This window comes from Grammomys surdaster, unplaced genomic scaffold, assembly GCF_004785775.1.
Source record: "Grammomys surdaster isolate TR1022 unplaced genomic scaffold, NIH_TR_1.0 254, whole genome shotgun sequence".
Lineage (NCBI taxonomy): Eukaryota > Metazoa > Chordata > Mammalia > Rodentia > Muridae > Grammomys > Grammomys surdaster.
Window position 1 is genome coordinate 2,407,532 of NW_021604695.1, and position 11,920 is coordinate 2,419,451.

At 43.9% G+C, this 11,920-nt stretch overlaps 1 protein-coding gene across 2 annotated transcripts in view; it reads right to left on the reverse strand.

Moving 5' to 3' along the window:
• The window catches only part of Cbfa2t2 (CBFA2/RUNX1 translocation partner 2), a 94,680-nt gene extending 85,840 nt beyond the window's left edge, over positions 1–8,840 (reverse strand). The window contains exon 1 of one of the 2 annotated variants that reach the window (XM_028775267.1): positions 8,708–8,840. In XM_028775267.1, the coding sequence (XP_028631100.1) occupies positions 8,708–8,741 (34 nt within the window). In that variant the 5' untranslated portion in view covers positions 8,742–8,840. The remainder of the gene's footprint in view (positions 1–8,707) is intronic. The other variant, XM_028775268.1, reaches the window with a different exon arrangement.
• Positions 8,841–11,920: the final 3,080 nt, after the last annotated feature.

Genomic DNA, 11,920 nt, shown 5'->3' on the forward strand with positions numbered 1-11,920 from the left:
ACCTATAGTCCTGTTGGAGTAAACGTGACTGTGCGCTGGAGTGGGCTTTGAGAACCTCCTCTAGCTGCCTGGAAGAAAGTCTTCTGACTGTCTTCGAACAAGATGTAGAGCTCTCATCTCCTCCAATGCCATGCTTGCTAGGATGTTGCCATGCTTCTGGCAACGATGATAAAGGACTGAGCCAGTAAGCTAGCTCCAATTAAATGTCCTTTATAAGAGATGCCTTGGTCATTATGTCTCTTTACAGCAATGGACACCCTAACCAAGATATGGTCCAAACCAGAAACCTCCTTCCTTCTCTAACTAAATCAGCAACTTCTTACTTTGTATCCCAGGTGTCATCTTTGATTAACAAAATGTTTGCTCCAGAAGTAAAGTGATTTCTTTAAAAATAAAACATATCAAAACATGTCATCCAATTAGTATGTACAATTTTTATAGTTTTTTTCCTAATTAGGTGAAAGGAAGGAAGGAAGGAAAGAAGGAAGGATGGATGGATATGGGTATGCTGGAGAGATGGTCCAGTAGTTATAAGTACTTGGTGCTCTTCTAAAGGACCTCAGTTCAACTCCCAGCACCCAGGCACCTCACTACTATCTGTAATTTTCAGCTCCAGGAAACCCAACACATCTGGCTTCTTAAGGTACCTGCACTTACGTGTACATACCCCTATAAATAAATACATACTTACACATAATTTTAAACCAATAAAAATAGCTGGGCACAGTAGTGCACACATTTAATCCCAGCACTCAGGAGGCAGAGGCAGTAAGATCTCTGTGAGTTTGAAGCCAGTTTTTACAAAGCAAGTTCTAGGACAGCCAGAGCTACATGGAAAAATCCTGTCTTTGGGGGGAGGGGAGGGACTCATAAGTAAAGAAATACAAACAGTAATAACACAAATACAATCAGGAGCTATGCACATTAGTGTATACCCACAATACCAGGATTTGGAAATCTGAGAAGAACCGTTTGAGTCTATAAACAGACCAGCCCAGATCACAGAGTGAGAGTTTGTCTCAAAAACTAAAATAAAGCCTGAGATAGTTGTAACCCTAATACCTAGAAGGCAGAAGTGGGAAGATCATTACACTTAGAAGCCAGTTCCAGGCTAGCCTGGGATACATAGGAAGGTCCTGTCTCAAAAAAAAAAAATAAGGTTCTGGGGCTATAGCTCAGTGATAGAGTATTGACCTAACAAACTAAGACCTCCCAGCACTGTAGAAAGAAACAAAAACAAGTGAATGGAGAGATGGCTCAGCTATCAAGAATACTGGCTGTTCTCGCAGAAGACCTAGGTTGGTTCCCAGCATCCAAATGGTGGGTCACAGCTCAACTATCTGTAATTCGAGTCATAAAGGATCAGACATCATCTTCTGGGCCTCAAACACACATGTAGACATACACATAGACTAAACATACCATACACATAAAACAAATTAGAAAAAAAAATCTAAGATAATAAGCAGGGCCCAGTTGCTGTCTCCTATAACCAGCACTTGAAAGACTAAAGCAGAAAAGCTGCTATGTACTCCAGAATAAAACTCTGGCTCAAACAAACCAACTACCTAAAATAAGAAAGTGAATAATAATAAGAAACTGAAGATTTGGCTCTAACACCCTAAGTTTGACCCCAACAGTACAATGAGTAAATATGTGTATGTATATTTCTACGTACAGCTAAGGTTAGAGCTTGGTAAGTTAAGCACATCTTAGCCTTGTGGATGAACAGACCAACAAATTGATATTGCTCCAGCTCCAGCTCCCTGCCTGCAATGGCTTCCCATCTCATTCAGAAAAGCTAATATTCTTGCTCACACCATTATCATTAGGACCATATCCAATGCCCAAGTTCTACCACTAACCTGTACTTCAAACTAACTGTATGCCTTCTCTGTGAAACTATAAGGCATGTTCCTACCTCATGGCCCTGATATTTGATATTTTCTTTGTTATACTGCTCATCTCCAAGATGTACAAATAGCCAGCTTAGCTAATGATACCAAAAATAAAAAAACTTTATAGAGTATTCTATCAAGTAACATCCCCGTCTCCTTCTTTTCTCTTTTCAACATATCTTTGTGTGCGTGTGTACAGTACATATATGCTCAACTACCTGTACATGAAAGTGAGGAAACCAGAGGTCAATATTTGGTTTCTTCTTCCAATCACCTCATTTTTTGAGACAGGGTCTCTCACTGGACCTAGAGCTTAAGTTTTGGCCAGACTGATCAGCAAGCCCCCAGAATCTGCCTGTCTCGCCCCCCCCTTGTGCTGGTGTTACAGGTGTTTGCACCATGCCTGGCCTTTTACCGTTTGCATGAGCACTGGGTTAATCCAAACTCAGTCAGGTCCTCAAGCTTAAGCAGCAAGCACTCTACCCACTGAGTCATCTCCCTAGACTCCCAATAGTACTTGGAGTGGGGGCTTAATTATGTATATGAGTATTTTGTTTGCCATATAGATTTGTGCATTACATGTGCAGTGTCTACCAAAACCAGAAAAGGGCAGACAAGACACACTGAAATTGGAGTTAAGAACAATTAACTGCTAAGCTAGCTGCTGAGAACCAAACCCAGGTTCTCTGCAAGAGCAACAACTAACTTAACTGCTAAGATATCCAGCCCCACAACAAACCTTTTAAAATAGTAAAAAATAAAAAGGGACACAAGATGCAGCTCAGTGATAAAGTGATTGCCCAGCCTGTACAAGGCTTAATCTCCAATGTGTTACCAAAAGAAATAAACTAGAAGCAGGGCAATGGTGGCACACTCCTTTAATCCAAGCTCTCAGGAGGAAGAGGCAGGCTGGTGTCTGTATTTTAAGCCAGCTTGGTCTACAGATAGGTAGGGAGGGAGGGAGGCAGGGAGGGAGGGAGGTAGGTAATGTTCACACCTGCAATCTCTAAGGTTAAGGCAGGAAAACGTCTGATTTTCAGGCCAGCCTGGATAGGAATAAAAAAAATAGGAGAGAGAAGATGACTTGTTTTATACTTGTCACCTCCCCTCAAGGCTGACATTACTTCTCTAGAAAGAAACAAAAAGTACTAAAGACAAGAAAAACTTGTCATGTTTTTATAGTATAGAAAAATAGCACAGGCATATTAGCTTTTAAGGGGTAGGGGGTGGCAGTGGTCAGGAGTGTTGTGAATTCCAGGAAAATGATGGTGTGTTTATTGTTACTCTAGGGATATGAGACCTAAATGAATAAATCTGTGCTATGTGAATGTTTGCTCTCATGTGGTTTTGAAAAATTAAAAGCAGGCAGAACCTCTACATGATGATCAAAATTAACAAAGGAATGAAGCAAACATTTGTAAAAGAGAAGAGGTCAAAGTTTTGTGTGTCAAGGAATGTGTGTGATGCCAGAGAGTAACATTTCACTTGAGCTGCTGGAGAGGTCAGAGTACAGATTTGTTGCCATCAGCTAATTTAATTTAAAAGTCTGCCAACTCCAGAGCTATAAATTCAGAATTTTACATTGATTTCTGCATTTAATTATAACAGTGCAAAATGAAAGGGAGAATCAAAGTCCTTTTGTTTGTTTGTTTGCGTTCTCCCATCTTAAGATGGTCTCACTATACAGCCCAGACAGCTTCATAATCACCTACCTCAGCCTCCCAAAAGTGAGATTACAGGCATGTATCACAAGTCTTGTTTTGTTTTTTTGTTCTTCAGACAGGGTTTCTCTGTGTAGCCCTGGCTATCATGGAAGATCCTGGCCTCAGAAACTCAAGAGATCCATGTGCCTCTGCCTCCCAAGACCTGGGACTAGAGGCATGTGCCACCAGATCCAGCTAAGAGTTACTATTTAATACCCACCTTGATTTGTTTTTTGAGACTGCCCAGGCTGTCTTGATACTTGTAATAATCCTCCTGATTCAACCTCCCAAATGCTAGATTACAGGTGTGTGCTATTAAACCAATACTATCTTTTTCCCAATTCATCTCTAAGGTAATTTACGGTAATCCTGTACAGGCATGGTGGCTCATGCTCTTCATTTCAGCACTAGAGAGGTAGGAAGGCAGGAGGATCTGGAGTTGGAAGTCAGCATGGGCTACACTGAGAGGAGGAGCTTAGGATAACCCAGTCAGCTAGGAGCAATCCCTGATAAAAAGGAGCAGGGAAATAATTTGATCGTTTCAGAGGGGAAGGAAGTCCACAGATACAGTTCAAGTGACTAAGTCAACCAGAGAACAGGATGAGGAACAGAAGTGGAGCAAGAGAAGCAAACAGAAGACACTTAGGTGTTTGTCCTCGGTAAGATCTCGCTGGTACATTTTCGTCTCTTTTTATCATCCTAATAGCTATGTGCCACATAAGGAAAAGTGCCTTAAGAGAACAAATCTTACAGCTATTTATAGTAACAAATGCACAGGACCTGCCTACTGTAAAGATATCTGTAACTACCTAACATATTTAGATACTGTTCCATTTATGTTTAGGCTTCTTTCAAGGGTCGCTGATTTATAAACCTTTTGGCACTTTATGAATGCCATACTTACCTTGCTCAAGGAGCTTAGTCTGCAAGCCTGCATTCTCATGTTAAGTAGGCAAATGAAGGAATACCCAAGAGTGAGCGGTGGGCCTGCTGAACTCTGGAACAGACTTTCTTGCCATGCAGCACTTCCCAGGCACAACCCGGCTGGATTTACTGCCACTCGATTAACATCATACTCGATTAACATCCACTTCTCCCATGAAAGTAAGATACATGCCCCCAAAATTCAGCACTTTAGCTACCATTACCCATTTATTTATGCAGTACCCCATGAAATGTGAGCTCCGGAGTCACCTTTCTATCTTCTGCCACTAACATCACCTGCACAGCGTGCCAAGCACTGCTAAAGCATTTTACAGGCCACACTCTCACATACCAATCAGAATAAAACTGCAAATGAGCCAGGGCACTGTCGCAGGTCTTTAATCCTAGCACTCTGGAGGCTGAGACAGGCAGATCTCTGAGTTCCAGAACTGCCAGAGCTACACAGAGAAACATGCTACATAGGCTACATGCTTGTAATCCCAGAACTCAGGAGGCAGAAGCTAGAGGATCAAGGCAAATTCAAGGCCAGACTAGTTTACATATCAAGTTCCAGTACAGGCAAAGCTATTACAGAGAAACCTTGTCTAAAAAAAAAAAAAGGTCACCCTAAACCACTGCATTCTACTTCTACTAAATAGGGCACACTTTTCTTTCCGACAGTAGCATAGGGAGGGGTAAGACCCACTATAAGATGATCTCTATAGGGCTGGAGAGATGGCTCAGTGGTTGAGAGCACTAACTGCTCTTCCAGAGGTCCTGAGTTCAATTCCCAGCAACCACATGGTGGTTCATGATCATCTGTGATGGGATCTGATGCCCTCCTCTGGTGTGTTTGAAAAAAAAAAACCTACAGTGTACTCATATACATAAATAAATCTTTAAAAAAAAAAAAAAGATGATCTCTATCCCAAGGGTAGTGACTATCATAAGCAGAGTATGGAGGACAGACAATATGACAGTATGAATTCTACTGACATTTTAGCTCATCATTCCTTAAAATAGCAAATTTTACACATTATGAAATGTTAGAATATCAACTATAATGTGACTACAATTGTTACTTTTTTATTTGCAAGGGATCAAACCCAGGGCCTTGCCCATGGTGGGTGAGTAGTCTACCACTCAGCTATATCACTATCCTAAAACTGTAATTTAAAACAAATATTAAACCAGGCTCACATCTATAATCTCTTCAATTTAAAAGGCTGAGATAGAAAGCAAGCCACGAGTTTGAGGGCAGCCTGATCTACTTAGTAAGTTGGGGCAAGTCTTTGCTACAGAGTAAGACCCTACTTCACTGAAACAAAATATTCAGATCTTTGATGAAGCTCAGGAGTAAAACACTTAACCTAGGGTACAGGTACAGGAGGCCCTAGTTGTTGTGGTGGTTGGGTGTTTTGTTTTGGCTTTGTTTTTTGATCAGCACTGCCAGAAAAAAAAAATAAATGTAAAACAAATATTCATGCACTGTGTGCAAACTTAGCCATCTATCCCAATGGAGTGAACACCAGAGGACTAGAGTGCTACCGTAGTTCCCCGGGGACTTCACTTTGGTAAAGCAAACTTAGAACTGAGCTCTTTCCCACTTGCCTTTCCCAGGGACTACAGTTAAAACACAGGCCAGTTAGAGCACTTGCCTAGCATACACTAAAGCCTGTGTTCTTCAACACTGAAAAAAAGGAAGAAAAGATTGTATGTAACACGCTGGTTCTGAGGTGCCCAGCCAGGAGGTGAGACTGGCCTGCCTAGGATGAGGACATACTAAGAGTCTATCTTTTCTGTGGGTAATGTGGGTTTTTTGTTTGTTTGAGACAAGGTTTCTTTATGTAGCCCAGGCAATCCTGGAACTAGTTCTAACTAGACAGAGGTAGGCAGATCTCTGTGAGTTCTAGGTCAGCCTGGTCTAACAGTGAGTTCCAGGACAGCAAGGGCTACACAGTGAACCCATGTCTCTAAAAAAAAACCTAAAAAAACTTGGAGGCCCAGAGAGACTTTTTTTTAAAGGAGAATTTTGTGTAGTTTTGAGTTACAAGTACCTGCCTCGCTAGATGGTGGTAGCACACACCTTTAGTACTAACACTGGGAGGCAAGTGAATCTCTGAGTTTAAGGCTAGCCTAGTCTACAGAGTGACCAGGACAGCTAAAGCTACACAGAGGAGAAAAAAAAGTAGCTTCCTAGCACATAGGCCTTCAGTTCAATCCTCAACCCCAATAAATAAGTTAACATATCAAACAGTAAGCAGGCATATTAAACCACTTTAGACTAACTTTTGCAAAGAAACTTAGTTACATAAGAAGTCCTACTTCTTGGCTTTTGTTTTCCCTGACAGTTTCACTACATAGCTTGGGCTGGCCTCAAACTCATATTCTCCTGCCTCAGCCTGAGTGCTGGAATTACACAGGCTTTCACCATACTCAACCTTTGGGGAATATATTTAACTGAAAACATAAAAGATGTGGAAATAAAAATGTGTTAGTTCATCTGGACCTAGTGACACAGGCCTGTATTTTTAGCTACTGAAGCTGAGACAGAATTACAAGTTGCCTGGGCAACTTTGTCTGAAAATAAAGAGGGCTAGGGATACAGTTCAGTGTAGTGCATAACGCACAAGGCCCTAAGTGCAATCCCCAATACTGCTATAAGTACATGTATCTATATTCCGATAAAAGTGTCTTCCACTTTTCCTATAGAATGAAATTGTCAAACCTAAGGGTTACCTGTCTCCCTTCAGAAGACCATAAGAGCAGCAACAGCACACTAACTACAGAAAGCATTAGTGGGTAAATCTATTTTATATTTTTTCAATCCAATGTGGACTGAGTACCCAAGAAAAAGGCTGTATGAATCCTCCACTGTAATTGCTGAAGAGCAAGGAGGGGAGGAGGAGGGGGTAAGAGTTCTCAATATACTTCATTTTATCCTTGCACAACAGACATCCCCAAATACCTGACTTTCATTTTTATTTTTTGTTATCTTTTAGGGTTTTTTTGTTGCTTTGTTTTGTTTGAGGCAATGTACCCTGGCTAGCCTAGAACTGACTGTATAGATCAGGCTGGCCTCAAACTCAGAGACCCACCTGCCTCCAAAGTGCCTCAAATATCTGTTTTTAGACTGTCACCTGACACAGACAAAACATGAGTCCCTCTCTCAAACTCAAATCCAGAATCTGGTCTGTCAAGTTTGTTGCCATAGTCTCTAAGCCTAGAGTGATACTTTGTACTTAAGAGATGATTTAATAAATATTACATGAATCGAATGCAAAATGCCTGGTACTCAAGTAATGTTAGCTATTACTGCTATTTTAATGACAATTAAATTTTTATTGTTCTTATTAAACGATGCCATCCCTCCTCCAAGGATCTTACAATTCTAGGAAGAACATCGGATAAATGGAATAGAGAAACGGTGGTAAGAATAAAAACACAACTTGGACACACAGTAGGATTAGGCAAAGACAAGATATCTTAAACAAACAAAATATAACCAGATCCCAATTCCGGGCTTTTCCGAGGAACACACATAATAAACTGAGATTATGATAGTGAGTTTTCACAGTTGTGTATGATGTGCAACTGTGTGTTCAGGATATTCCACAGGATTCACTAAATCCTACTACAGGGCAATTCAGGGAACGTTCCTCACAACCCATTTTTCAGACAGAGCAACTGAGACTTGAGGAGCGCCAAGGTCACAGCCTATACGCGGGGGAGCCGGGACGTGAACCCAAGCAGTTCGACCCTAGAGCCTGCATTCAACAGGGCCCTCCGGAATATCAGCCCCGCATCCTCCAACATCCACAACACGTCGCTCCAAATCCAGCGTGTTTCCCGGGACCGGACTTTCAGCCCCGATGCCGCGAAAACAAAACAATACTTCTCTCGCAGCCAGTCCATAGGGCGCCCGCCAGGCCTGAGCTCCAAGGCCGCTCCACACAGTCCCGCTTAGCACCCGGAGCCGCGAGCCCCACAGGAAGCGCCTGGAGAGCCCCGAGGGCCCCGGAAGGCCGGGGAGCCGCGTGACCTTGGATCCAGTGCCCCATTCCCGGCCTCAGTTTCCCTGCCCAGGCCTCCTGCCGGGGGCCTCTGCAGAGCCTCCCGCTTATGGAGCAGCAGGCCCCTCAACACACACCCCTCAGCCGTCCGCCTTCCCGCCCCACTTACGCTGGAAGGCGGCCGCTCCAGGGACGCCCACCATCGCGGAGCGCAGCCTGTCGCGAGCGCCGCCCGCTTCGACCCTCCGCAGGCGCAGGCCGGGACCTGCACCCGCCGAACCCGTCCGTACCAGCGCCGCCGCCGCCGCTGCCGCCGCCGCCGTTAGGCCGCGCGCAGCCCCGCCCCCAGACGGCCCCGGCACGCCCCCGCCGCGCGCTCCCGCGCGCAGACCAACGCACGCGGAAGCCCGGCTCGAGGGCGCTCACGCGAAGCACCGCCCCCTGACCTGGTCCGCCCCTTCCGCGCCAGGCTGCGACCTATCCTGGAGCTGCCTGCACTTCGACCCGCCTCCCACGCGCTATGCGCGGCCGCACGGAACCGCCCTTCTCGGAGCTCCAGACTTCCGGATGTGGCCTGGGCGGTGACCTAGGAGCGGGGGCGGAGTCCTGGGGCGGGGCTTCGGGGAGGGACGCTTCAGGTACGGGCCTCAATTCCTTGATGGCTGTATTGGGTGTTAAATTGTTCTTTGCTTCTTCTACTTACTTATTTGTATTTACGTTGATTTATTGCATATGCGTGCGTGTATATGTTTGAGGGAGTGCATTCCAACGCGTGCATGTGAATGTCAGAGAACAAGTTTCGGGCATCAAGCTTGACAGCAAGCACCTTTGCCAAATTAGCTGTCTCGTAGATTTCTACATCTTTTGGGGCAATAGAAATCTAAATGTTACCCGGGCAGTGGTGGCGCACGCCTTTAATCCCAGCACTTGGGAGGCAGAGGCAGGCGGATTTCTGAGTTCGAGGCCAGCCTGGTCTACAGAGTGAGTTCCAGGACAGCCAGGGCTACACAGAGAAACCATGTCTCGAAAAACCAAAAAAAAAAAAAAAAACAACAACAACAAAAGAAATCTAAATGTTTAAAATAACTAGTAGCTGTCATTGATTTCCGTATTAGATCAAGGGCTTTGTGGGGTTTGTGTCTGTGTTTGGGAGGAGGCACATGTATATGCTGGGGGGGGGGGTTGTTTTTTATTTTTTTATTCTTTTTGACACAGTGTCTCACTTGTAGCTCTGGCTGTCCTGGAACTAACTCTGTAGAACAGGCTGGCCTTGAACTCACAGATATCTATCTACCTAACTCTATCTCCCAAGTGCTGGGACTAAAGGCCTGTGCTACCAGGCCTGGTTAAGTGTAAATTTGTTTTGGTTTGTTGAAACAATGTCTTAATGAACATTTGGCTAGTCTGAACTCGCTGACGTAGACCAGGTTAGCCTTGAACCTTAAGCCACACTTCTAAATCGGCCTCCCAAATGCTGTGTTTATAACACCAGCAGGCATCAGAAACAGTTGTTTCTGAAAAACGATCTATTTTGTATCTCTAGCTGGCTTGGAACACAGTGTAGCGACAATGGTCTGGAGCTCACCCATCCTCCTCCATTGGCCTCCCAAGTACTGGAATTATAAACCAGTGTCACTAGCCTGTCTTCAACGACTGCCTTTATACACTAGGCAGTTAATCTTCACAGTACCAATTTTTTTTTTCCTTTTCTACACATTAGGAAGAGTCCTTCCCACTAGTTTGTCCACCTATTGCTGTTAGCAAACTCAAAACATAAATCTCATAGCAACTCAAAAAAGTCCTCTTACTATAGCATGAGTTCTCTGCCGTTCTGTCTCTCAAAGATTCACAAACAGGAATTATAACAAAAATGAAGCCAGCCTGGCATGATGACACAAACCTGTAATCCAAACTCTTAGGAAACTGAAGCAAAATAACTGCCAATTCAAAACCAGCCTGGGCCCCGAAATGAGGCTATCTCAATAGAACAGGGTCGGGCATGGTGGGTGACACCTGTACTTCCAGCACCTGATTAGTAAACACAGGAGATCAGCTCAAGGTTATCCTCACCTACATGATGAGTTAGAGGCCAACCTGGGCTGGCTGCAATGGCATTGCCAGATGAAATGGCACATACTTGTAATCCCGTAAAGTGGCACTTGGGAAGAGGATCAGGAAATCAGCTACAGCCTTATGGTGTTAGCACACATCTTGAATCCCAGCACACAGAAGGCTGAGGCAGGCAGGTTTCAGTGAGTTTGAGACTAATCTGGTCTAGAGCATATTCCAGGGCAGCCAGGACTACACAGAGAATCCCTATTTTGGGGGGTGAGGAGGAGAATTCAGTTACAGGGGCTGGAGAGATGATGGCTCAGAGGTTACAGGCACTGTCTGCTCTTCTGGGGGACTTGGGTTCAATTCTCAGCACCCACATGGCAGCTCACATCTGACTGTAACTCCAGTTCCAGGGGATCTGACTCTCTCACACAGACATACATGGAGGCAAAACACTAATGCATATAAAATAAAAAAATAAATAATTAAAAAAAAAGAAAAGAAAAAGAATTCTATACTTATCAAGTGTATCATGAAACAGAAAGATAGCTACTATGGGGCCAGTCTGAGCTACTGTCAGATCCTGTCTCCCAAAAGAAAAAAAGTAACTCCCTAACATGGACTGATTCCATAGGTTTGAGCTCTGGCTCTGTAAACAAACAAACTAAAAGTTACAGGTTCAGATAGACCTACGGACATGGAAATTGCTTGGACCTCTGGACTATTGGTTTCTTTATTTTTATTATTATTTTTTTCCTTAAGATTCTCAGTCTATATCTCAGACTGGCCTGGAACTCCTAACAAGTCCCATGGCTTGGCATCCCAAATTCTGAGATTTCAGACATGATCATACCAAGCTGAATTTTTTTCTTCTTCCTTTTTTTATCCCAATGTTTGTCTTTAGTGACAAGAAGAGTAAAGACAGGCAGGTAGAGAGATGTGTGTGCTGCCTGCCATCTGTCTAGGCCATACCACTTCCTCTGCTAGTGAATGATAAACTCAAGGCCAAACCAGGCGACAGTGGACAGTGAGAGAAGCTGCTTACAGACTTTTGGAGTAACTCCTTGAAGCCTTGTTCCTTGTTGAAACACCATTGACACTTTATTTACTTATGCATTTAGTTATGATAGTGGTGTGGTGGTTGGTTGCTTGTTGATTGGTTCCCCCTCCCATCCCCAACCCCGAAAAGTGGTTTTATTATCACAATAGAACTTAGGAATTAACACTGGGGTCCTTCTTGTCAAAAGTGGGCCCAGCATTGACAAAGTAATGGTTGTACTGCATTGGCCTTTTGACCCGGACTTCTTTTTCTCCTCCTCCTCCTCCT